The 27,673-nt window shown below is 41.2% G+C and overlaps 2 protein-coding genes and 1 long non-coding RNA gene across 3 annotated transcripts; 2 read left to right on the forward strand and 1 right to left on the reverse strand.

Annotated features, from left to right (window-relative positions):
* Window positions 1-414: 414 nt before the first annotated feature.
* On the forward strand, window positions 415-10,340 carry LOC309535928 (histone-lysine N-methyltransferase PRDM9-like). The gene is made up of 7 exons (XM_082229428.1): window positions 415-1,258; window positions 1,895-2,018; window positions 2,921-3,025; window positions 4,608-4,681; window positions 6,193-6,310; window positions 7,450-7,590; window positions 9,881-10,340. The coding sequence occupies exons 1-7, from the start codon at window positions 764-766 to the stop codon at window positions 10,156-10,158; spliced, it is 1,335 nt and encodes a 444-aa protein (XP_082085554.1). The 5' UTR covers window positions 415-763; the 3' UTR covers window positions 10,159-10,340.
* A 2,705-nt stretch (window positions 10,341-13,045) lies between these two features.
* Window positions 13,046-17,668, forward strand: LOC309537754. The gene is made up of 3 exons (XR_014221994.1): window positions 13,046-13,114; window positions 14,282-14,463; window positions 16,947-17,668. It is a non-coding gene; the product is annotated as an uncharacterized lncRNA (long non-coding RNA).
* Window positions 17,669-21,614: 3,946 nt separating this feature from the next.
* On the reverse strand, window positions 21,615-26,662 carry LOC309537639 (B-cell antigen receptor complex-associated protein alpha chain-like; the record flags this gene model as incomplete). Its single annotated transcript, XM_082232531.1, has 4 exons — window positions 21,615-22,749; window positions 24,315-24,383; window positions 26,408-26,501; window positions 26,658-26,662. The coding sequence occupies 4 exons, from the start codon at window positions 26,660-26,662 to the stop codon at window positions 22,627-22,629; spliced, it is 291 nt and encodes a 96-aa protein (XP_082088657.1). The 3' UTR covers window positions 21,615-22,626.
* Window positions 26,663-27,673: the final 1,011 nt, after the last annotated feature.

The raw sequence follows: 27,673 nt of genomic DNA on the forward strand, positions 1-27,673 counted from the left end.
ATTATTATTATTATTATTATTCCAGCTTTTCCTCAGTCCCAGATGTGTGGGGCGCTGCCTGTGGTGGCTACTTAATGGCAAGGGGGAAAGGTACTTTGCACGTGCTCAGAGGCATGCCATCCTTTGTGACAAGTTCCCTTCAAACTCTGGTTTTCCTCCACCAGCTCTTTCTGAAGACCACCCTCCTCCTCCAGTACTACTGCGACTGGTATTCATTCCCCATGAAATCGTGGATTCCCTTCCTTGCAAGGAAACATTTTCCTCAGGATAGAAGATTCCCCGCTTTTCTACACTTGCCCCTCCCCCCACACCCTCTTGCCTGAGATAAAACAAAAAACCCACCACCAACGAACGCAGCACCCTGGCAGCAACCTGTAAAACGAGAGAGAGAAATTTCCCGCGCTGCCCGATGATTGGCTGCAGCTCACCAGCTCCTGTCGCTCATTGGCTCGCGCGATTTTTGGCGCCTTTTCCCTCTCGCTGAGGGAAGGAGGTGGCTCTGTGGGGCTGAGCGAAAAGCCTCGGCTGTGGCGGGGAGGATTTCAGAGAGGGGCGAAGTTTAAACAGTTCCCTCGCTGCTTGTAGAGCAGGGAAGCCCAAAGTCTAGGGCTGAACCCCCCCCCCCAAGATTAAAGGAGGAAATGCCCAGTTTGGGCTGAGGGAGGAAAGGGGAGAAAGAAAGTTGACTGGGATGGAAGGAGACTGAGGAGGGAGAGATGATTAAACTGGGCTGAAATTTGGGAACTGAGGGAGGGGGAGAGAAATGGCATCTGGAGGTGAGATGCCCACTGGGACAGAAGCCCAGGAAAGAGGGCAGAAAATGCCAGCTGGGGCAGGAGCCCAGGGAATGTGGGAAGAAATACCTCCTGGGACAGAAGCTCAGGGGTTGGGGCAAGAGATGCTCAGGGATGATGAATGCCAAGGGCTGGAGGGCAGAGGCAGTTCCAGCATGGGAGAAGCGGGAGGGATGAGGAGAGAGGCATCTGACAAAAACGATACCCCAGGGAAGAGGGCAACTGAGGCTGAATGGCCTGTTCCCAGTGGGGGAGATCTCATGGAGAATGATCCCAGGGATCTGAGAGGAGAGCCCCTGGAGAAAGGAGCCACTGGGGCACCACCTCCTTCTGATTCTCTTCTTACAAAAAGTGCTATGGGGGGGAAGTCGGGGTCAGGTAGCCCCAAAAACAGTTGCTTAGACAGGGGTTCTACAGAGAGGGTCAAAAAGCCAAGCCATAAGAAAAGGGGGCAGAAGCCCAAGGTGAGGAATTTGGAGTAAGCAAATATCCTGTAAAGAGACCTTCCATCCTAAAATGTGCCAAGCTTCTTCAAGTTGAGACTTGCTGCTTTTAGCAATTTTGAAGGCTTGGGGAAGTCACACACAAATGTTTTAATTAAATAAAAATAATGGGGAAATAATATATTATTTAAGAGGCGTAAATAATAAGATTTCACATGTAGCTCAGTTATTGCTGGAGAGGCCCATAAAGATGGGAACCTTGACAATCATGCTACAGTCACATGACACTTTATCTGTAGTTGCCAATGCCTGATAACATGCAGCAATCATTCAAAGTTGGCAAAGTAGTGTAGAATTTCCATGCAATTTGGAAACTTTGGGTGCAGACTGGACAGGAAAGCCATAGCTAAATTTTGTTTTAAATAGATCTGGTTCAGGGACATGGTAAAGTATGGCAGCTGCTCAGCTTGTACAACAACTGGACTTTCAAGAGCAGTCCCAGCAACTTAGCTTGTTGTTAGACCCATCAATTAATTGGTGTGCAAATTTAAAAGTGTGTAATTTCACTGATTGATTTCACTTTACTTGTAAAGTGCTTGTTTCTAAGTAAAACGCATGATATTATGTGTCTGTACCCACTTTCTTCCTGTGTACTAGGCTGAAGATACTTTTAAAGGGCTGGTAATCTACTTCCCTAAAGAGCAATGGGCTGAAATGGGAGAATGGGAAAAAATTCGTTATAAGAATATGAAAGAGAACTATGAGTTTATGACTCAATTAGGTGAGAAAAATTACTGAAAATTAAGGAAGGAGTATGGATTATTTAGCTGCAATAAGATCTCTGATTTGAAAAACAATTGAAGAATTGTTCACTCTTGCACCTTATTTTACCTTTATCAAATAGTAACATTCAAAGGGTTCATCTATGTGACATGTTAAAAGCAAAGCATATATTTTAGTGTGTATTTAAAAGTATAACTGTCAGGCTTCCAAGGGCTCTCAATGATTACAGCCTGAAGCTCAGCTCAATTACACCATATATTAACTATGTTTGTAAAAAGGTTAAAATTTAGAACTCTGTAGGCAGAATTAGGACCAGTAGAGAAGGCAAAGAGAGATTAATGAAAGAAGTATGGAACTAGAAATAATGCTGAAATTGTACCTGGGAGGTCTGGATTCAAATTCTTTTCCAAGCATGACTTCACTTTATATGCTTGGTTAAGTTACTGGGTTGAATCAGTGAAGTTGCACATTGGCTGCAATCTAATCCACTTTCCTGGTTGTAGACCCCAATTGAAAGCAATAGGGCTTACTTTTGAGTTTCTTAGAATTGCTCTGTAAGATACCATTGAAACATTTGTCTCCTTTTCCCACACCTCTCCCATGTTGTGGACTGCAGAGGATAGATTGGTCTTTCACTGATACAGTACTTTTTCTTTTTAACAAAACCTTTTGGCTAGGTATACTATGTGGCAAGTGATCTGAAGCCTTTCACATTGGATACAGATTCTGGGGGGTGGGAAGGGCCTGGTTTTCCCATAGCACAATATTGATTATTTTGTCTTTTATTGGCATTTGACATCAGTTGAACAGAGACAAATTTCTGGAAGCATTCTTTCAATAAGATGTTTGCAGACAACAACTTTTATAGTATCTTATACCTGATTTTTTTTTTTTTTTTAGGTCTTCCTACACCTAAACCAACATTTATGTATCATGCACGGCAACCTCCCAAAACTACAAATGAGTCCTCTGAGTCTGATGAGGAATGGACACCAAAATCTATAGGTAAATGATTGGTATAGTCATTCCTGAATACATGCAACCCTCCAGGCTTCTGTATACGGGCCATAGAACTCTTTGCAGGCCATACCCCTCACCAGCAGTAAAGTCTAAGAAAAATTCTGCTGGAACAGACCATCCTGTTTCCCACAGTGCCTAGCCAGATACTTCTGGGAAGCCCATAAGCAGGGCATGAAGGCAATGCTCCCCCTTTCTGTTGTCCCTTCAATCAACTTAGCATATATCTGAACATGGGCATTCCATTTAGCCATCACAGCTAATTGAAAGATAAATGCTCTATGATTGACTGCATTTGTCTCTTTCTGGTGAATGACATATCTATTACTTTAGTTACATTAATTTTGTGAGATGCAGCTGATGAATGTAACAAAATGTAGTTTATGTGATGTGACCCAACTCATCTACATTGGTTCATTTTGCTCGTCACTACTAATAGCCCTTATGTCTCATACTTGATTTTCCTTTGCTCTACCTATATGAATATTCTGTTGCAATGATGGGGAATGAGTGGCCCTCCAGATATGACTCCTGTAATCCTTCACCATTAGCCATGCTGGCTGGGACTAATGGGAGATGGAGTTCAACAACAATTGGAGGGGCACTGGTTCCCCACCTCCGTTCTGTTGCTATACTGTGTACTCTGGTGCATAGATCAGGTTGCAATTTTGCTGTATTCTTTTTATTGAATATTAATCTTTTGCATTAGAATGGCTTTATATTCATTCTAAAGCTGAGCATCTAATAGTGTTTCATTAATTCAATACTGTATCAGCAATGAGGTTATTGTCATATTGTCCCTATATTCCCATTCATTCCATGTATATACAATCATATAAGGAAAGTCTGGAGCTCAGTGGTACAGCATGTGTTTTGCACAGAAAAACTCTCAGGTTTAGTCACTGGCATTTCCAGGTAGAGCTGGGAAAGACTTGTGTCAGGACCCCTGGAGGGCCACTGCTGGACCGTGTCAACAATACTGAGATGGATGGACCAATGGTCTGACTTAGTATATAGCAGTTTCCTATGTTCATTCCTTTTTCTTGGCAACACAATGTGTAATATCATGGGATGCATTCCTGTGATGATGCATTCATAGTCATAATAAAAGTGAAGATGCAGAGAAAATATTCGAAACATCAATCAATCAAGAGACATTTATTGAGGCATTATTGTTTTTATCATTCCATAAACTGAAGGAGAACCACCTGCCTGTTCAGTTTCTATTTATTTAAATTCATGCTACCAAATGTCTTTCTACTGGTGAAACAGTGGCTGGGGAAACCCAGCCAGATGGGCAGGGTATAAATAATATTTTATTATTATTATAACAACACATTTTTGCAAATATACTCCTGGAAATTACCATGGAGAACTGGCTGGCAGGTACTGGAGAAATTTAGTGGATGGTTTGGAGCTATAGCTTTCTCCAAATGATTGACTGGTATAAATACCAAAGTTTGTGTATATATTGCACAATACACCCTTTATCCCCCCCCTCTCTCTTGGGTTTATATGTTCAGTGATAATATTTTAATTTCTAAAATATTAGTTTGCTTCTTATTTCCAGTAAAATCTTTTAGGACACCGTGTAACCTGAATAGCTGGAAAGAGGAAAAGAAAAAAAAGTACCCTCTTGATCAAGTAAGATAGTTTTGGATATTTCAAGTGATTTGCAATTTCTGTTTTTTTTTTTTTGTTTGTCTGATGATTCTAGCAAACATCGAATCAAAATAGTTTGGAGAAACATTTCATGTGTTTGCCCTGATATGGAAATAAAGATATTAATAAAAGCAGGGTTTGATGGGGCATACGTTTTATTTGAGTGGAAATTTATTGTTTACAATCATTAGCTTTTAGAGAAACAATTTGACTTTTGTAGTCAGTGATCATAACATTACACTTTCAAACAAAGGAAGAACCCAGACAAACAACTGAAACAAAGAAACAAACTCTGAAATCAACACAAACTCTGGAATCAAATGTGTAGGAGACTGAGGATAAGCTACCCATCTGACAGGGTGACCTGTAGTTCACAAAACCCACACTATTTGCTGACACACTGAAAGACTGTGAAAAATATTTTCTTTCTTTTTTTAAGTATGTGGAAACACTAATTGAGGGAAGGGGAACAGAACACAGCTGGACACTAGCTTGCACATTATCAGTGTATACAGCCAATATAGTTAGTAGCTGCTGCTTTAGATTATGGTATCACATGAAGGTGTGTACTGCTGTGCACAAGAAACTGCTATGTACGAAAGCACACTGTGAAATAGTAGCCCATGTGTGTTTCAAAAGCTTCATGTGGACACAGCCTAATAGACCAGCCTTCACCAGTCAGGGGTAGTCAACCGTTTTATACCTACTGCCCACTAATGCATCTTTCTTAATGGGAAAATTTCCTTACCACCCACCAGTGTTTGATGGAAGGATGATTCAGCTTGTGCAGTAGAACCCCCTACCGCCCACCTAGAATCCTGAAACGCCCACTAGTGGGCAGTAGGGAGCAGGTTGAGAACCCTTCTCCAGGTCTTTTGAATTCTAGTCAGCCCCAGACAACACAACCTTTTCGACATGAGGACACTACTGTATGTAGCTATTTCATTGGGTTGAAAGTCAAATATATAATATGTTCATACATTTAAGTCATGATTGCTGCAGCAATTCATTTTCTGTTCATGTTTGAAGGTCTTTCTGGGTGTTAGCAATAATAGTCACATCTTCAAAGTTATTTCCATGTACCATACTTTTGCTAAACATTGTACTCTATAGCCAAAGGAGAGATTCCTGAGAAAAATAAATAATTAAGTATGGCTTGGGACTGTCTCGTAACTGAATATACTAACTGGTAATTTGTCTAAATGATAACTGCCATTGTGGAAATATTTAAGAAGATCTAAATTAATATGATCACGTTTAACACCCAGTAAATACACATGATTCACAAGCCCCCTCTTAATTTTTTATGAGTATTATTTGAGATGATGATGATGATGATAATAATAATAATAATAATAATAATAATAATAATAATAATAATAATAATTTATTTGTACCCCGCCCATCTGGCTGGATTTCCCCAGCCACTCTGGGCAGCTTCCACAAAGACCAAAATATGTTAAGATTTAATAGAAAACAACTTTTTGTTGCAGAATAAGCAAATAAACACTATGGGACTTACTTCCAAAGACCAAGAACATATAAAGAAAACTGACAAAAATACATGTGCAGATGTTCATACTACAGACATTGCAGCAGAATCAAAGACTGGTAAGTGCTTGGTAGAGAGCCATTTATTTATTTTCTTAATATTTTAAAATAATAATTACTCTGCCCACTGTGTTCTTTACAGCTTTTTGACATTTAATTGTAAAGGGCACTCTCCAAAACTGGAACTGGAAGTTTTTCTAATGATCTGATCTTATGATCTGTGTAAGACAATTTTTTTTAATGTAATTGTATGTAAGAGCAAAAACAATGTTGCATGTTGTTTTCAAGTCCAGTACAGCAAAATGACAGAGAGCTTACACTGTGCAGCTGCTCAAGCAGTTCAAATCCACCTAGCCAATTACACTGTGAAAGACTTTATATGAGTCAAATATGGAAGGAGATGGGGCATGAAAGGGACAGGGTGTGTTAATAGTGATGTTTAAGTGTGAGCTTATCCATGTTAACAGGACCAGGCATTCCTGCAACCATGGAATATGAAAATTGACTCAGAATTAAATTTCTAACATTGATAAGCTGCACTTAAATGCAGACATGTCCATGTTAAAAGATATTCTTTGTGCTTAATGAAAGTTGGGGATTTTTTAGGTGGTTTTGTCTCATTCTGAAAAGGGCTATGGTTTAGTATGGTATTTCTAGGTCGGAGCAAGATTGGTTAATATTTTGCTGCCTGTGAGCCACATTGTCACATATCCAGGCTCTCAGCCAATCTAGGTAATTAAGCATCGCTAGTAAAGAGCATAACTAATTCTGTTTAGATGCCTAGTGAAACGTTTTGGAGCACAGCCAAGCAAAATCTTCAGGAGGAAATAGGGAACATTTTAATTCTCAGCACACTGTATCTGTCACTTCATGTCCAGTGTGGTATGTTCATCCTATGTTCTTTACCATCTGCTATTCTTATGTGACTTGTTAGAAATGCTGAAACTATAGAAGATTTTATTATAAGCAGACAATGCCATTTCAGAATAGAATATCCCACAGGGTTCTACACACATCTTGCAGAAACAAAAGTAGATATATTCAGGCATTCTGCTTATATGCAAATCCTACACATGAGCAAGGCAAGCAGGGACTAATGTGAACACCTAAACATACCTAATGTGATTCAAGTTCTTGTATTCCATGTACTTTTGCTTTCCATGAGTTTATGCGTTACAAAATTAGATTATATACTTCAGATATTGAGAAGAAAGCTTTGTCGGGGAAAGCAAAGAATAAGAAAAGAGATCAGGAGAAAGAAGTTAGTACATACAGTTTGCGGAAGAGGGAGAGAAAAACATATACGGAAATAAATGAGCCAAATGATGATGATTACTTGTGTAAGTTTATAATCAGCATTTTCCATCTTCAATTCTTATGTTGCCTTGGAAAAATATTTATAAAACAGTGCTTTTAGATATTCTATTACATATTTTTCAGGTTCAGGTTTATTCCTAATTCTAATGCTAATAATGCTAAGAAACTCTCCCTTTATGCTTATATTTTAAAAAGCGCTTAATCAAAATTATGTTAATTAAAATGCCTGTATCAGGCTTGTAACAATTGTTCAAAATTGGAAAAGGAAGAGCAATTCTATACTGGCACTATTAAACTCTCTTTTTGTGACACTACTCCATTTTGTAAGAAAGTACATCAGACTTTCATATAAAAAGTTCCTGAGCTATAATCAGTATCCCCAATCACATTTTAAAAAGAAAACAAATTTCCTATAAATTTGCCATGGGCCATTTATTCACAATAGACTCGCAATTTGATTATATTCACGGATGATGGGTGATGTACAGAAGGTCTGCAGTTACCCTAGCCCTTCTCTAAACAGGAGGTGGTCTTAATGTCAGAATCTGTACAAGTAATCTGAGGCAGTTGAACTGAACTAATGCTGTTCTTGATTTGTCAGAAACTGGCAGATTGTGATAAAGGGTTAAAGCCAATGCTAGGCTTACTCAGTTTAGACCCATTGTAATTAATTTAATATTTAATATTACTAAATTAGATCATTTGATTTGAAAAGGACTTCTCTGAGTAAGAATTAACTGGACACAACACAGAGGTTTTTGAAAGGACTACGTATGCTATAGAAGTGCCAACAACAAACACATATTTCATACTCATAGAAATGAAAGTATCCAAAGACTATGTAGACCAATCCCATAGAATAAGAATAGACTGTCCATCTACCCATAACCACTCCTAGAGTGCAGCTGTCATCTGTGGACCACAGTGTGCCACACGGAGTTAGCAGATACAGCCAGTAATAGCTTGAGGGAATTTGTGCAATTAAAGTATGGTTACACACTATAAGAAAAGGAAACCCAACCAACCAAATGTTAGCGGCTAAACTAGTTTAGAGGGGAAATCCTTCCTTCTTCAAAGAGATTCCAATGGGAAACACGTCAATACCACTTAATATTCTGATAGGGAATGCCAAGGTTGCATAGCAGGGGAAATAATCCTTCTTAACATTTATGGGCAACGACAAACATAAGAAATAACGAAACATTTCCCTGAATTCATCCAACTGTACCATGAAGCCTTGGAGCACCCTATGGTGCTAGAACTATTGTTAAATGGAACTACCAGGGTTCGTAAAACTATCCCACACACCATCACCCCTCCCCTACTTTCCCCATCTTTTCTTCCCAGTGTGGTGTAGTGGTTAAGAGCGGTAGTCTCGTAATCTGGGGGACCGGGTTCGCGTCTCCGCTCCTCCACATGCAGCTGCTGGGTGACCTTGGGCCAGTCACACTTCTTTGAAGTCTCTCAGCCCCACTCACCTCACAGAGTGTTTGTTGTGGGGGAGGAAGGGCAAGGAGAATGTTAGCCGCTTTGAGACTCCTTCGGGTAGTGATAAAGCGGGATATCAAATCCAAACTCTTCTTCTTCTTCTTCTTCCCAACCTCATACTGTTTGCAACACTAACGTCTCACAACAAATGAAACTGATCTGTAGAATACACAACTTGAAAAAAGAGACAATGCACATATTTTTGTATACTGATAAATATTTAATAAATATTATTTTAAAACAACAACTATCAGGCTGACTATGCCTAGAACCAGACAGAATTCTATCTGCTGCAATTAGATTATCTGCTGATCATATGCTATGTCTAAGGTGGGGCTTAGCAGGCTCATGGAAAAATGTATTCAGTCCTTGGGGAAGTTTCTTGGAACAACTTCCATTAACCAGCTTCTTGGTGCTCTGTGCTGCCTTGCTGAGAACCTGTGTTCTTTTTGTTTGTGACTTTGGCCTGTGACTGGACTTTGCTTCTCTTATTGACCACCCCCTCAATGTGACCTTAGGTTGTGAACCCAACCTTGCTCTCTGGACTGCCCCATAAGTAGACTCCCACCCCTGGCATCCTTATCCCCTGAAGCAGTACAGTAGCCCTGTCCATATCACCATTCCCCAAGACCAGAGCTTCAGTTGGAGAGCCGACCACAAAATTCATTGTAATAATTATTGCACATTGACACAAATCCCCCACGTTTTACAACTTTAAATATTTATATAGATTGCCAATCATAACTGTAGCTATTTGAAAAAACTCATTGATGGAAAAAACGTCCTGCAGCATCATGTCTCACTTATCTTTCTTTCCCTTCCTAGTTTGTGAATACTGCCTGCTATTCTTTATTGATGAATGTTCAGTTCATGGTTCTCCAGTTTTCATCAAGGATACAGCAGTAGAAATAGGACTGGAAGAGAGGGCCACCCTCACTTTACCTCCAGGTTTGAGAATTGGCCCATCAGGTATCCCCAAAGCTGGCTTTGGAGTCTGGAATGAAGGAGAAATTCTGCCTCCAGGAATTCATTTTGGGCCCTATGAAGGGAAAATCACAGAGGAAGAAGAAGCAGCCAACAGTGGTTATTCTTGGCTGGTATGATTTACTCACAGCACTTTTATTTTAAAAAAATTCCATGTAGAGTACCACCTTGCTGAATGAACAAACCCCACCCTCCAGGCAGAGTCAAATGACTTTGTTCAGTGCTCCTTCCCTTTACAATGTCAAGCTTGTGAGTACAGGAAGTAGAACCTTCTTCCTGATGGAGCCAAAGTGTTGGAACTCCCTCCTTAGAGAAGTCTTGTTCCTTCATCCTTTTAAGTTTTATGAAAGTGATCAAGAAAGTTTCTGCCTTTTCTGTTTAATAATCCTCTGTTTTTAAGTATGATTTGATGGAATATCAATTATGAATAAACTTCCTTGAATGTTGTAGAAGTGGGCTAAAAATTGTATGTTAAAATGCATTTAACGAAAGAAAATTTGAAACAATAACTCAGAATGGTGAACTTTTTCATTTTAGTGTATCAGAACTCAAATGTTAATGAATACAAGTAATCCTATTGTTGTCTGTCACCACCCAATGTTGAAACACAATTTGAATTGCAGCAAGATCATAGATGGTTCAATGCAGAATTGTCAGGGCCTTGCAGGACGTAGACAAATGTGCACTGGGGTAGCGGGGCTGGAGTCGGGAGAGGGGATCTGTTGTGGCAACCTGTACCAGCCAGGGGGCAAGAGTCAGACAGGGGAAGCTTCAGAGCTGGAGGTTGGAGCACAGGATGTGTTGGAGGCAGAGGGGAAAGAGGCAGGTCAGGCAAGGGAAGAGTTGGGTTCTTCCCCATACTCTCCTGCACCACTGTCTCCTAAAACCAGGAGGGGATTGAAGAAGGAAGAGCAGAGACAGCTTCCATGCAGGTGTAGCCACTGTGAGAGCCAGTGTGGTGTAGTGGTTAAGAGCGGTAGTCTCGTAATCTGGGGAACCGGGTTTGCGTCTCCGCTCCTCCACATGCAGCTGCTGGGTGACCTTGGGCCAGTCACACTTCTCTGAAGTCTCTCAGCCCCACTCACCTCACAGAGTGTTTGTTGTGGGGGAGGAAGGGAAAGGAGAATGTTAGCCGCTTTGAGACTCCTGAAGGGGAGTGAAAGGCGGGATATCAAATCCAAACTCCTCCTCCTCCTCCTCTTCTTCTTCTTCTTCTTCTTCTTCTTCTTCTTCTTCTTCTTCTGTGGCCCATCAATGAGAGGTACATAAACTAGTTGAGGGGGTGGCTCCCCTTGTTGCTGCAACTGCTCCACAGAGCACAGGGCAGAATTAGGCAGTGTGGTTATTTGGAGCTATAGAACTACTTTCTAGATGAAGGCAAGTCCCTTCGACTCTATTCTGCCCCTGCCCTGTTCTGCCCCCTTGCTGCACCAAAAACGGCATGTGTATGCTGCTGCATGCAACTAGAATGTGCACAAGTGGGCAGTTGTTTGTACTGTAAGTGTTTGCTTGAGACAATAATGAATTAACTATCTGCTGTGTGCATCCTGGGGAGTATCTTTAACAAAAATGATTATAACTTTAAAAGCAGAAAGTACCCATCTTGACTATGGAGTCTAGCCAGATAACAGACACGTGCAGATAATATACCTATGCAATGGTGAGACATATACCGTATTTTTCGCTCTATAACACGCACCTGACCATAACACGCACGTAATTTTTAGAGGAGGAAAACAAGGAAAAAAATATTCTAAACGAAACAGTGGATGTATGATTTTTGTGGTTCATGCAATGGCCACAGACATGTGATCTGACGGTGAGTTTGGGATAGCCCAATGCAAAAATCCTGAGGATCCATGTGGATCCGTGCTTTGTAACCACGTTTTAAGTGGGGAGGGAAGGAAAAGCACGCAAGGGACAAGGAGCATGCGTGGGGCGGGTGGAGAAGGATGCTGCTAATAATGCAGAAGAGGGGTATAAGGGGAGAAGGCTCCTCTCCTCTCCCGCTTTGCTCCTTTAAAACAATCAGGCTCTGCTTCTCTCCCTCCTCCCCGGCTTAGAGAGCTGAAAAGCTTTGCTGCTATTTAGCGAGCTGAGTGGGGAGGAGAGAGGGACAGAGAGCACGGTTTAAAGCAGCCAACCAGACAGGAGTCGCTTACACTTGTGTAAGCGGCTCCTCTCCCGCTTTGCTGTTTCAAAGCGAGCCACGGAGGAGGGAAGGAAGGGGAACCATGGATCCTCTGCTCACAACTGCAGCAGACCCCCCCCATGCCACCCATAGGCATTCGCTCCATAACACGCACAGACATTTCCCCTTACTTTCTAAGAGGGGAAAAGTGAGTGTTATGGTGCAAAAAATACGGTACCTTAAGCAAAAAAGCCAGGGAAGTTCTTGAAATGTATTTCTCACCCAAACCAATATTTTATTGCTTCTGCTTATTTGTTTATTCAAAGTGAATTGTCTTATTAAAATAAAAAGTACCGTATAGTTCACCACTTAGACTATTCTAAATTATTTAAACACCAAGTTTTAAAACTCCAGGAAAACTCCTTGAAAGAAAATGACGAGAATCCAGAAAACAAGCCTGCCAGGAAACAGAGCTACAGAATAGGTGGGGAGGGTGGCTTCATAATTAGGCAAAAGGTGAAAAGGGTTCTTAGTAGTTGCAATATGTGGGAAGAGGAAGATGCAGGATATTACCATGGAGGGGGTCTTTGTGCCTGTTGGGGTTGCACAAAAGAAGGGGGAGACATGGAGGTGAAGGTGAAAACGGGTGCAAAGCAGGGCTGCAGAAACGAGAGTTGTGCTTTCGAACATAGGTTTGAGAGGGTGAAAAGGGTTCTTAGTAGTTGCATTCAGTGGGAAGGGGAAACTCTAAGGGGGTTAATAGGGGGAAAGGGCTGATGACCAAAGCAAGCAGGGGAGCAGAGCCCCTTAACATCCTACATATTGTTGTAGTGTTACCATATTGATGTGTGTGTTTCGTGTCTATTTTAATTACAGATTACTAGGGGGCAAAACTGCTATGTTTACATTGATGGAAAGGATGAAACTAATTCCAACTGGATGAGGTAAACATCCTTGATCAAACTAAATGAAGAGAGACTTTTAAAACAAGGGTCTTCATACACCTGGAAAGGCCAATAGAACAGAATAACTTAAATGTCATTCTGGGTGCCTACAGGTTACCCATCCGTATTCTTAATACAGTGGTACCTCGGGTTACATACGCTTCACGTTACAGACTCCGCTAACCCAGAAATAGTGCCTCGGGTTAAGAACTTTGCTTCAGGATGAGAACACAAATTGGGCAGCGGCAGCGCTGCAGGACCCATTAGTTAAAGTGGTGCTTCAGGTTAAGAACAGACCTCCAGAACGAATTAAGTACGTAACCAGAGGTACCACTGTATCTTTTAACTGTTGGGAGTAAAGCACAACATTTGCAATAACCTGCTTGAACTGTGGTGAGGAATAGACAGAAATGCAACCTGTTCTTCCTTCTTCACTGATTTCTTCTCTTTTAGTAAATGCTTGTCAGTAAAGTAGATCACTTCCTTTCAGGCCTTAATTCTTTTCTGCTTCTCCAAGTAGTCAGTATGAGTTAGCTTGTGCTAGTGGCTGCATCTTGGCTACATGTAAAATCTATACATAGAATGGTTCCTCCTCCAAGACTAATAAATGTTAAGTTTTATTTATCCTTTCAACAGCAGTCTTACCAGGGTATTTTTTCTGCATACTGCTTTGCAAATTGTGCACTATTTACCAAAGTTCAGTAGTGCCAGTACTAGAGAGAGAAGTGGCACCTTTCAAAGGTAAAAAGAATATCTTGGTTTGGAAAGAGAGTGGTGGGCCACTAAACTGCTTAGTAGGATCAGTCAAAGCTATGGGTTCATCATTCCTAGTAGAGCAAATGCCTGGTAGTCTGCATAAGTCTTGCTTCTGAAATGAATGGGAGGAGCAACCCAGACAAATATATTCTTCTACCACCATAAAAAAAAGAAAGTGAAGTTACCACAGGTAAGAAGACCAAAGTTTATTTTACAAAATTCTGTTGTGTGTTGTAACCTCCAGTGTATAATATGCCCAGTGTTCAACAAATTTAAAATATTTCAGCTGTACATTTCATTACTTGAATAATAGAAGAAAGTAATGCGATTGTTATGCTTCATAGTACTTCTCTAATTTCCAGCTTCCCTGACTGAGTACTTTTAGTTACCCTCTTAACAATGAACTTTCAGATATGTTAACTGTGCCCGGAATGAGGAAGAGCAAAATCTTGTTGCCTTCCAGTATCATGGGAAAATCTACTACAGAGCATGTAAAATAATCCTTATTCATTCTGAGCTTCTGGTTTGGTATGGAGAAGAATATGGAAAGGAGCTTGGCATCAAGTGGGGCTCTAGATGGAAATCAAGAAAAGGTATAATAATCATGCATTGTTTTAAATCTTCCCTAACACTGAAATCTGTTATTGCTTCTTTTGTTTGTCTTAGGCAGCATTCTCCTAGATACATCTAATATATCTTCATATTTCTATGTGTTATATACAGTAAATCTAAAGGACTAGTTCATAGAACCATAGAATTGTAGAGCTAGAAGGGTGGTTGAGGTAAGAGAAATGTAGGACAGCTGGGGGAAAGCTTTCATGTTGCAGAGAAATGCACAAGGATTAGGATCAATTTTGCATGGTGAATATGTGGGCTGAAAAGACTGGTGCTGCGTTTTTGACATAGTGGTAGTGCTTGTATGACTTTTGAACATGACTCCAGTTCTTAAGTCTTCTCATATGTAGAGCATGGGAGTGGTGCCAGCCTTGAGCAGGCTGGCACAAGTCATATTGCTGCCTGCTGCAGGAAAGTGAAGTAACAACACACCTGCCAGTAATATGAGACATAGTCCACCAGGATATTATTCTGTGCCTGTCTCTTTGAAAGGAATGGAGGCGTCATACAAATATTACTATACCTCTCCTATTTATTTCAGTGGGAACTTGTGCAGTACAACATCCCCGTGGATTGTCCCACATTTGTTAAATATGGCTTTCCCCCTCAGTCAAAATCCATCAGCTGGGAGGTTGTCACACCTTGGCTCACGGTAGACCCCCTCACATAGCATGCCAATATATTGTTGAACATCACCCCACTCTCTGAGCGGTGTGAAATTCCAGAGATTCTAGGAATGAGGGACATCAGAGTCTGTGGTGTCTTTAAGATTGATTTATTTATTTATACAAATATACAACCTGAGCCTGTGATGGAGGGACTCACAGAATCAACACCCCAAAATATATTGCTTCTTCCATAGTCACAGCCTTTGATTCGAATAGAAATCAAGCATGTTTCTCACTTTCTGGCTTCTGCTTTGCTTCTAACCCAGGTGCCACACACAACTGGCTATTGTCCTTCTAACTACCAGTCAGGTGAGAGGGGGCACCCATTTGTCCTCTGGCACAGAACAACTTGCTTTGTTATACTATTGACCATACTTAGGGCCATTAACTCGCCAAGGAATTTGCCTGGCTAGTTAAACAATGGAATTAGAAGAGACTCCAGCATCATACAGGCTGACACACACACACCCCGCCAAGGTCACAACAATACTACAGTTGTTGTAATATTAGGAAGAATTTCATCATATACAGTAGTTGTCTCTTGTGCAAATATCTAATTTCCTCTGTATGCAGGTGTTATCTTAAAAAATGAGAAATGCATTTGGCATAGAAGAAATTCTCTCTCAGAACTATTTTAATATAGTTAAAGCACCAAAATTTAGACTTTATTTGCATTCAATAGTATTGCAGTATTTTAACACACCTCCAGATTTTGGGTCATTCCACGCCAAATTACCTGGTGCCATGTGCTTTCATGACTCAGATTTTCTGCAATTTTTAAAATGTGTAGATACTTATGAGATAACCAAATTAATTTTTAAAGATTTTTTGCTCCAAAATTGGGAGCAGGAGAATTTTTTGAAAATTTCGTTTTTCGCGCAATTTAGGCTTATGCAATTTCTGCGTCAGTTTAGAAAAACCCCTCAAATTAATTTTTAAAGATTTTTTTCATCCAAAATTGTGCACAGGAGAATTTTTTGAAAATTTCAATTTCTGCGCGATTTAGGCTAATGCAATTTCTGCATCAGTTTAGAAAAAAACTACTGTTTGTTTTTGTTTTTTCAGCCAGTTGGGCTTATTTTGGTATCAAAACAAAGCTAAATGTGGTCTCTTTCAAAATAAGGTATAAAAATGGTATTAAGAAAAGGGTCACTGACTATTCAAAGTGAATTTTTGTCATTTTATTCCTGGTAGGTTCGATAAGCCATAGCGCGCAAACCACAACTAACACGTGTATCATCCTTTTGTTGTAGAATGGGGTAACTATGTACTTGTTATGTTTTAAAAATAAGGAGGGTGTTTTTTGTGGTTATAAAATAAATTGATTTCTAAGAAATTTTTTTACAAAAAATATTACTTTTTTGGACAGGTTTAAGGTTTCTTTGAGCCTGAAATAATTCACACATTTGTGAGAATAGTTAAAATTAAGTTTAATTTATTATTTAATAAAAACAAAATATATCTTAGAGCCCTTGTTCATTTTATTGTGTAAAACACTTCTGCAATGACATGGTCAAAGCTATTTTGTTTCCCATACATGTAATATAGTCAATGATGCTGTTTTGACCACTGTATGCAATATGACCTTTCTGAATGCTGTGGCCAGTCTTGGTCTTCTTACTGCTGCTTGCTCCTTCAGGACAACCCTCTGTTTTGGCATGTGTCTTTTTCCTTGGCTCTCAGTGAGCTTGTTGGGTCCTGTAGTTTCCTAAATAATGTAGTCCCATATGCCCATTTGTCATGCATGGTTGAAAATAGCTACTAAAACTCAAATCTTGTTTGTTCTCAAATAGTACACAGGCAGAATTCACGTTTGACACAGGAGCGAGGTATCACCTGTCATCAGTGTCCCTGCTGCAAATTGGCTTTCACTTTCAAAGATTACCTTCACAGACATATGAAATGGAGGCATTCAGGATATGGAATACAGCCTGAAGTACCTGAAAATGTCCTAGCAGAGAAATCTCTATTCAAAATCACAAATAGTGCTTCAAACAGAACTATGCTGCAGCACCTAGTGCCAAGTTGTGTTTACAAAGACAAAGATGAGGAGACACTGTTTTTAAAAGATATAAACAAAGAGACACAGAGTAGAACTCAGGTTTCTAGATGCAATGAAAGTGGGACAACTTTAAAGCAGCTGTCACACCCAGCCCAACAATTATGTATAGGAGAGAGACCATGTTCATTTAGAAAGTGTGGGAGAAGTTTCAGCTACTCATCAGTGCTAGTCACTCCCATGCAAACACACACAAGAGAGAAGCCATATTCATGTAGGGAGTGTGGGAAAAGCTTCAGCCAGTCAGGAGACCTGGCCAGCCACAAGCGAACGCACACAGGAGAGAAGCCATATTCATGTGGACAGTGTGGGAAAAGCTTCAGCCGGTCAGGACACCTGGCCAGGCACAAGCGAACGCACACAGGAGAGAAGCCATATTCATGTGGACAGTGTGGGAAAAGCTTCAGCCGGTCAGGACACCTGGCCAGCCACAAGCGAACGCACACAGGAGAGAAGCCATATTCATGTGGAGAGTGTGGGAAAAGCTTCAGCTGGTCAGGACACCTGGCCAGACACAAGCGAACGCATACAAGAGAGAAGCCATATTCATGTGGAGAGTGTGGGAAAAGCTTCAGCTGGTCAGGAGACCTGGCTGTCCACAAGCGAATGCACACAGGAGAGAAGCCATATTCATGTGGAGAGTGTGGGAAAAGCTTTAGCCAGTCAGGACACCTGGCCAGGCACAAGCGAATGCACACAGGAGAGAAGCCATATTCATGTGAAGAATGTGGGGAAAGCTTCAGCCAGTCAGGAGACCTGGCCAGGCACAAGCGAATGCACACAGGAGAGAAGCCATATTCATGTGGAGAGTGTGGGAAAAGCTTCAGCTGTTCTGGAAACCTGGCTGTCCACACGCGAACGCACACAGGAGAGAAGCCATATTCATGTGAAGAATGTGGGGAAAGCTTCAGCCAGTCAGGAAACCTGGCCAGACACAAGCGAACGCACACAGGAGAGAAGCCATGTTCATGTGGAGAGTGTGGGAAAAGCTTCAGCCAGTCAGGAGACCTGGCCAGCCACAAGCGAATGCACACAGGAGAGAAGCCATATTCATGTGAAGAATGTGGGGAAAGCTTCAGCCAGTCAGGAAACCTGGCCATCCACAAGCGAACGCACACAGGAGAGAAGCCATATTCATGTGGAGAGTGTGGGAAAAGCTTTAGCCGGTCAGGACACCTGGCCAGACACAAGTGAATGCACACAGGAGAGAAGCTACCTTAATGTAACATAGTGAATAGAGCTACCAGTTCCAGTACAGAGTGTGGTGCTGTATTTTGAATGTTTTTAGTCATAAAGTAAGCAACTCTGCATTTCTGCTCATCGAGCAGTTTTGGTGCATTGCTGTCTACTCTGTAGGAAACTTCATCAAGTGACTTTTTCTAAAGCCAGCACCACTGCTCATACCACCTCATTGTTTTAGAGCTCTTAAAGACACCATTTTGGGTATATGACCCTAGAAGTGAGTTTTTGTGTGGCAAACCCTAGAAGTTTATTTGGTGAACTTTTTTTCACCCTTATGCTTTTTAATGCTCCACAATCTGATTAAAAATGAAAGAAGTGCCTATGTTTTAAATGTTGAAGTTTTTTAATAAGCATTTCTTCTTGAGGGCCAATATGAAAAAGCATAGGGTGCTATACTACTTGTGGAGTTACCTGATGTAATTTATAAAGCTACATTTACATTATCTCCTGCTAGCATCTTTTTATGTTTTGCTGAAACTGTTTTCTGATGCTATACCTGATGAATCTTCACTATCCTCCTTAAATATTATTTCCAAAATGAGCCAATGTTACAATGAGGTTCAGGAGCTCTGATTTGAAGAAAAAGATTCAACCCTGACTACTAGACTCTGCCACATTTCCATCTAACAATGAAATCCCAAGATTCCATAATTCAGTTGAACAGTGCTTGCAGCTCTTGGGCTTTATTTCAATGGTCAATCATATTATCTTAATAAATGGCTTCTTCAAAAGTGACTGCTGTTACTGTCATAAATTAAGAGATAGTTTTCAATGTAACTGTCATATACTTTTTACATTAATCTGAAACTCTGGTCCAAATAACATACTGTATGTAAACACATATTATGAAATGTGATGCCTGCTTCTTCTAGCCAAAGTAGTTTTGTGAGGGAAACAGTCAGAAATGGAAGCAGGAGGGGAGTAAGATGCTTAATTCTTTATTTAGCTTTTCTTTTCTTCCACAGCTTTCCCTCAAGTCACTCTCCTCCAGGGGTGCCTGTTAAACTTGCATAATACATTATTTGGAACCTTGCAAGGAGAAAAGTAGCTTCAGGAGGAGTTAATTGGGAAATGTCATGCACATGTCTGTGCACAAGGATGAAATGCCTTCCTCTCCCCCCCTCCCCCATTTCAGATTTCAACCACCAAGGCTTCTTTGCCTAAAATAAACAACCACGTGGATTTGTATTAAAATGCTTTTGCATGCCACGTATGCGTTAGCCTTGCAACTTCTCAAAACTCTTATATTTGCCAAATAATATAGTTCCACCTGCAGACAAAAGTAGAGCAAAGTACCAGGACTGAATCCTACTTGTCACAGGATAGCTGTGAATAGGATATCCTGTTGTGTTTTTGTTGTTGTTGTTGTAAGAGTTAGTAATGGCACTAGAAGAGCTAATGTGGCTTGAGACCCCAGTGCTGTGGAAGGGAGCATAGTTAATTGGTTAACCCTTCTCTCCATGCTATTTCCCTCTGAGAACTGCCTGCTTCCCTGATGATGCTACTGTATTTAACTTCAAGGCAAACCCATACATATAATACCCATATGTGTTGCTCCACAAGGCAAGTACTAGCTGTAGGGATGCAATTTGGTTTAGGAGAAATGACATGGGGCAGTATCAAAAACATTTACCCTTCCTGATCCTGAAGACAGCCACTCCATCCTAAACAGCTTTACCTTGGAAGTCTTACTGACTTTATTAGGCCTTCTAAGTTAGTGAACTGAGGATCACAGGCTCTTTGCGTCTGTTATGTGTAGTAAGGGCTGATTCATATCATTCTATTAAGGTGACTGAGAGAGATGCAATAGATATCAGATCCTGCATATTGATGTTCCATGCCATAAAGATAACACTTATATAGGCCATTCATGCATAAAATGGACAGGGTGGAAAGCCTTCATGCTAACACTGCTTAAGTGTAGAGAGAACTACTAAAAGGCCCTTACAGCAACTGCAATATAGAGTATTATCTGAACAGTCTGTGCCACCAACTTTGTTGCCTGCCCATGGTTGTGAATTGCTCTGGTTTTGTAAGGATAATACAGATACTTTTAAGAATAATTTAAAAGACATACTCTGTTTCACCAAAGATGGTACCAGACAAAAAACAAATTGTTCCCAGGCACAGATGGTGCATTAAGGTTTAGGCTACAAGGCATACGGGTTGTAGGAAAGAGCACTGGCTGAAGTACAGTTGTACCTCGGGATGCGAACGGGATCTGTTCTGGAGCCGCGTTCGCATCCAGAAGCAAACGTAACTAGCGATAGCTCGTCTGCGCACACGTGCGCCACTTTTTGCCGCTTCTGCGCATGCATGTGACGTCATTTTGAGCATCTGCACATGCGCGAGCGACGAAACCCGGAAGTAACACACTCTGTTACTTCCAGGTTGCCGCGGAGCGCAACTCGAACGCGCTCAACATGAAGCATATTCAACCCGAGATATGACTGTATATAAAACTATCCATCATGAAGATAGTCGATGCATGTTTTCTTGTGCAAAGGTGGCCAGCTGGCCACTTGTAGTGTGAAAATGTGTACTGTATTGCATCTGATCAGACAAGCATCAAGACAGGCCTGACTTTCCTGTACTGCTCGGTATTACAAAAGCACTGATCCAAACTAACCCTGTTATCATGAGGTTAGGGTTAGAAATGCGTTGTTCTCCTAAGTGAATAATAGAATATATCACTTTGATGTTGTTTTGAATATAAAGCAAGTAGGACATTTTCAAAATAAATGAAACTTGTTTCAAAACCATCTCATTTCATAATAGTGAAACATTTATTTTATTAACATCCCAGATGACAAAACATGAAAAAATAAGGAAATTTAGTCTGTCATTAAATCAAAATAGGATTACAAACCGTCTCCCATGCTAGGGCTTGGATCAAGAGTATTAATGGGGTCAACTACCCATTTCCCTGGGCACTGCTTCGACTCACCCACCTTTGGCAATCTTCTATAATGCACAACCAGAGCTTTGTATGTCATGGTAAGAAGAGAGGGTCAGCCTATTACTTTAGGGAAACAACCAAACACTGTGAAATGTCTGGTTATTTTTTTCATTGGCTCCATGAAAACCTAAAACTCACTGGTTCTTCTAAGAGAGCGTATCACGTTGGTTAACCCTATTACTTGTAGCCACAAGGCAGGCCCAAGTCTCATGAGCTCTTTCCAGCTCTCCTTTGGTCTTTGAAGAAAGCCGGGGAGGTTCATAGTGCAATCTATCAAAAATAAAAAATAAAAAAAATCCTACAATATTAACAATATTACAACTTTTTCCTATACAAGAGTGGGAAAGCATACAAGTAGCAGATCAAAGATGAAGACAAATATAATATTGAAACAAAAGTTGCATAGGTTTTTCACCCATGATATGATTTCAGCCTTTTCCTGGCTTCTACCAAAGCAAATGTTGGATAAGCTCTCAGTTTTTTTCTCCTATCTTGTGATTGAGGCAGTCTATGTACTATTTCTTTCTTCTTCATGTGTGTCTTGAAGCATTGTCCAATCAGCACCATATACAGCTGGATTTTGCTGCAAACCTATAGCCCAATTTCCTTCAGCATTCAACAATGGGGAAAAATATACTTTTGAACTGAACACAATGAGCACGCTTCCAAATCAGCTGCACTATAAATAGGTTTCTCTTAAACCCCAATTTCAGAAGGGAAAGTAGGAGCAGGCACAAGTTCTAAATGAATTAATCCTATAAGCTTCTCGGTTGTGCACCATTTGGTCAATATCACTGACGTGTTCTTTACATCTTGGAACAAATTTTCCTAGAAAAGGGGAGGGAAGCATCTCTTCCCAACAAGACCAAGAATGGAAAAGTGACTAGGAAGATGTCAAGTGAAAATAAAGTTAGTACTTGTCAGAATATTTTGTCTGGAAAACGAAAATGCCAGGAAACCTGTGTTGTTTACCCTCCTGCCAAAGCCAGATCTTTCACAAAGCAGAATCAATAAGTTCCTCTCAGCCTTCTTATTGTAAACCTGACATAGTTATACAAGTGTGAGTATCCTGGAGAGAGGAGAATATAGAATCCTTCCACCCCTGCCCTCAATTCTCCTCAGCAGGATGAAGTGAGGGAGAATATTCAGGATTCAAAATGGGCTGTTTATACTATGTGCCTGGAAAGCGAATGCAAAGCGAAGTCCTTTTCTATCACGGTTTCTCTGGCTTCTCCAGCTGCAGATCAATCACTTTCACGTTCCCTATGTCCTGGTAGGTGGCCTGCAGCCCCCGTGAAATGTCCTCGTACATGGAACAGTCATCCAGATTCAGTCCCTAGGAAGGGAAAACCAAAAAAAGGTCAATTTCTGAAAGATAAGTCTATAAGCATAAATACTAATACACTATTATTCTGAAGATGCATTGAGTTTTAGGGTGATAGCCAAGGTTAGTCTTATTCAGAGCAGACCCGTTAAAAACAATGGACATTACAAACTTCGGTGCATTCATTTCAAAGGGTCTGCTCTGTGGGATGTAACATCACTGTAGCTGTCAAATACAACATTTCCAGTTTGTCCAGAGTGGGCTCACGGGGATGATGCTCCAGCCAGGAGGACTTCCTGTCACTAGGTATAACTTGATACAACCCTTTGGCTGCAACCCTAAACAAGTTTATTAGGAAGTAAATCCCACTAAGTAGGATATTGAGATTGAACTGAAGGGGGAGACACTGCTCTTCTTTTTCCACAGACCTCACCACAGGAAATGAAGATTGGGTCTGGTTTTTTTAGGATAATGACAAAACATACTTTCACAGTAACACAATGAACTCATCTTGAGCAACAGGAAAATGTACATAAGCATATAAAATACATAAAAATAACAAATAGTAAAGCTTTTGACCACTTTCCTTCCTACTGGAATTATAGCATTCTCATTTTTTAATTCACTGATCTCTGGCAGGGATCCTCACTCCTAAATCTGTAGGCAGTGCCTATACTTTGGAACTCCCTGCCTATTGAGATCAAGCTCATGACTTCCCTGTACTCTTTTCAGCATCTGCTAAAAACATTCCTCTTTAGACAAGTCTGCCCAGAAGCTTAGAACTTTGAGGTGATTTAAATCTGTTTTAGCATTTTAACTTTTGTATGCTTTAAAGCAGGCTTCCTCAAACTCAGCCCTCCAGATGTTTTTCAGGCTAAAATTCCCATCATCCCTGACCACTGGCCCTGATAGCTAGGGATCATGGGAGTTGTAGGCCAAAAAACATCTGGAGGGCTGAGTTTGAGGAAGCCTGCTTTAAAGTCAGGTTGTATTTTTTCCCCTTGATTTCACTGTTTTATCTCTTTGTAAACCGCTCTGAGGTTTTGTTTTGTTTTTACAATCAAGCGGTGTATAAATTTTGTGAAATAAAAAAATATATATACGGTGGTACCTCTGGTTGCGAATGGGATCCGTTCCAGAGGCCCGTTCACAACATGAGCAGAACGCAACCCGCATCTGCATGGGTCGCGATTCACGCTTTTGCGCATGCACGTGACGTCATTTTGCGCGTCTGTGCATGTGGCAAAACCCGGAAGTAACCCTTTCTGGTACTTCCGGGTCGCTGCGGGACGCAACCTGAAAACGTGCAACCTGAAGCAAATGTAACATGAGGTATGACTGTATTATGCATGAATATGTTTCTTTGCCCGGTGTTAGATTATCTTGCTGCAGAATACTGGCTGGGTTTCCTATTTCCAGTATCATATGAATACACCATGGTGTCCGTCTCCTTCAGCTTTGGAATTTTCACACATTCTGCCGCACAGAAGCATGGGCGTAGCCAGGATTTTTCTTAACATTTTTATTGGGGGGGGGAGCTGCCAATCCCTTCCCCATGCCCTGTCTCCTAGAATTACCTCATATATGTTCTCCTCTTCATAAGCCTTCTTCTTGGCTTGTAAAAGGCGCTCATTTTCCCATCTCTTCTGCAAAAAAAGAGAAGCAAAACACCATGGAAACAAGTGTGGTACATCAGGGTAGGCATCACTGAGCCCTGCCAAAGCCTGCAGCCCAGAAGAGAGCCCAATGCCATTCTCTGGAGCTGCTCCTCAGTGATGCTGTCTGTTCATCTGCCCTCTAAGTGTGCAAACATAAGAATGAGATAATGGAGACATAGTCTCCTCCAAGTGGCTGGGCTTCCTGGGCTCCACCAAATTGGAGATGGATCTTTGCTTAGCTGCCTCAGTTTTCGGTGCATTTTACAGGCTTTTAGGCCACAAACTCAGCCCCCCCCCCACACCACACATCTAAAGCACTCTTCTGTCACTTTAACAGCCATGGCTTCTCCCAAAGACTCCTGGGAACTGTAGTTAAGGGTGCCAAGAGTTGTTAGGAGACCCCTCACAGAGCTGCAATTCCCAGCACTCTTAACAAACTACAGTTCCCAGGATTCTTTGAGGGAAGCCATGACTGTTAAAATGGTACAATAATGGCTCTTTTTTAAAAAAAAATGCTGTGGATGGAACCTTAAACCAGTTTAACTGTCCTTCCCCCATTCACAGTTGGGATTCTCTGAGGAAGTGAGAGGTGAGTTATAGCGAATTGTTGATTACCACTTCTTGCTAAATGACAATTACCAGTATTGAGAGGCTCATAATCTTGGTAGCCATTTACTGCTTAGATTTCATAGGTTCTCAGTACGTTGGTCACAGTTAATGGTAACTAGCGAGCTGATCACAGAAGAGCATAACAATTAAATCAATTTTAGTTTAAGGGCCATTTCATACAAACAAAAACTGGTCCTCAGCTGATCAGCACATGATAAAACTGAACACATGTTACGACATTCTGTCTGGCCATATGGAAAAGTAGTTGCATGAACTTTCTGTCATGCGTGATTGGGGTGCATAGGTGAAACCCTACATCCTGGGTAGCTGTGTGTGACAGAGAAATAAAGAGGCCATTTCACCAAATTCCTAGTTGTACTTCACACAGCATTTGTAGATGGAGAATTCTAGCTTATGTGAACTAGTCTTCAGTTAGCTGTGTAGATAAAACAACAAGTTTCAGATAAGTACCAGGGGCCAGGACATAGTCTAAAGGTGCATGATGTCATGGAAATGACGGAGAACAAAGGGGAAGAGGAGAGACCAGTAGAGGAAGGGGGCAGGAAGTGGCAATGGAGGAAAGGAGGGAAAATCAGGAAGAGGGAAGGCTCTCTGATGTTGGAGCAGAGCCTCAACACTGCACAGGAAGCTCTGGCACGGAGGGCGAGGCAATGCCGGTTCCATCTGCTCAGGAAAGGAGAGTGTTAAAGAGGAGGGGGCAGAGACATGAAATGAGAATGCCTCGCCTCTTCTGCTGGAAAAGGGGCAGATGTAAGTCACTCCGAGAATCTGACCCAGAGGATTCGGATGCATGATTATGTGTGCTGCTTGTACATATGTAAAATAAAGGATGTATATATGTATCTCAGAGTGAGCAGAGGCATTTCTTGCGGAGAGCATTCATAAGCCATCACACATGACACAGCCATCTTGTTCTTGTCAGTGCTTGGATGGGAACCTACCTGAGACCCCTCTGTGTGCTTCCTTAAGTTCCATGACAGTGGAGAAGTGGGATATTAATGTGATAAACACATCACAAACATCTTTTACTAAAGGAACACAGCAAACATCATTTTGTATTTCAGAGCCATCCAATTATTGTTCTCAGACAATACCCTTGGTCCTTTGCATTAACTGACCCATGTGATTCCAGTGAAGTGCCATTTGGGAGAAAACTCTTGTATTAGGCAATTATCTAGATGTTGTGCCTGTTGCTGGTGTACATGCTGATAAAAGGACAGTTTGCCCCTTTGGGGTAACAATCTACTCTTTAAAAATAGGGAAAAAAAGCAGAACAAGATCTGGTGACTGGAAACTGTAGGCTGACAGATTCATTATGCACCATGCTCTCCCTGTCTGTCACCATGCGTACAAAGAATAGTCAGAGGGAAATAACAGCTCACCCTGAAGAGCAAAAAAAGACCAGGACCAATGGCACAGATGAGTAGCAGGAAACCCTCAGCTGTGATGAGTAGCAGGAAACCCTCCACAATGGTTCTGTTTGTACATTGCAGTGCCAAACCTACTCTCTGGATTTCTCCTTAAGATAAAATTTTTGGTGGGGGCTTCTGTGCCCCTTCACACATTCTGCAGAAAACCTTTCCCCATTTTGAAGCTTCAGGTTAAATGTTGTGTTGTGCGGGCTGACAATACGTCATTTCACAGGCCAGTGGCAATTTCAGAAAGGAAATGAAAGTTCTTATTGACAAAACAAGGTTGTGGAGCATATTTACAAAAACTCTGATCAAGATACTGTCTGGCAGAAGTATGAATTCTGCTCTGACTTATAACTCACTGGGTGTTTGGGAGCAACGCTAGTTGTAACACCTAGTTTACTTCTCAGTGAAACCTACCTAACAAAGTTGTTGTAATGATAAAATGTGGTTTAGGCTCCTTGGAAGAAGCCAGGGAGATAAACAATATCAATAGTCTCATAACCCAGAACTCACCTGTATCAGTCCCTATTCCCTCTGAGCTTCTCCCTGGCACTACTCTAGCTACACTCCCATCTCTCTGGAAGAACCATTAGCTTTAAGAATTCAATGCAGGAATCCTCTATAGATATTACCAGCCTGGCTCAGGTCCCTAGAAAATTCCAGGTCCAAAAACCGAAGCTGCTTCACTATAACCCATGAGTACAGCTACTCAGAGCACACCCACTGAAATTAATGGGGATGACTAACTTAGGTCCATTAATTTCGGTGGAGCTACAATGGCACCCAGTGGCCTGTTGAGATAATGCTAAAGGTTTCCCTCTCATGCTTCTGGAAATATGTGCCTTTAAGAGTTGTCTGATGGAGAGGAATTTCAGCTGGTCCAGATGGTCACTTCGTGATGCCGCAGGCTTGAGCAGCCTTGCACCTGCTGAAGCTTTTCCTTCTACCTAACTATTAAAGACAGAAGAGCCATGTCTTTTTATTGGCCTCCTATCGAAGAGTGCTTCAGTCTTTACAACTCCTTGCTCCTGTTCTGAAAAAAAGTGGGGAAAGCAAAGCACATGGGTCGTAGCTTCAATCTAGGCTTGTCATACGTCAGGAAAATTCCTGACATGTCCTGGTTTCCAGGTATAAAAATGGCGTCGGATGTATGGCAACGCAATGGAAAAAGCAGCACAACCTTTTTTTTTTTCAAACACTTCCGATTTTGGGAGGAATGAAATGTTTTAAGGA

Source organism: Podarcis vaucheri (assembly GCF_965113315.1).
Source record: "Podarcis vaucheri genome assembly, chromosome: 7".
Classification (NCBI taxonomy): Eukaryota; Metazoa; Chordata; class Lepidosauria; order Squamata; family Lacertidae; genus Podarcis; species Podarcis vaucheri.

Bases quoted from the DNA above. Each gene is read 5' to 3' on its own strand.
- LOC309535928 (XM_082229428.1), top strand. From the start codon at position 764: ATGGCATCTGGAGGTGAGATGCCCACTGGGACAGAAGCCCAGGAAAGA. The intron at 1,259-1,894 runs GTGAGGAATTTG...CCTGTGTACTAG, and splicing joins AAAGGGGGCAGAAGCCCAAG to GCTGAAGATACTTTTAAAGG. The intron at 2,019-2,920 runs GTGAGAAAAATT...TTTTTTTTTTAG, and splicing joins TGAGTTTATGACTCAATTAG to GTCTTCCTACACCTAAACCA.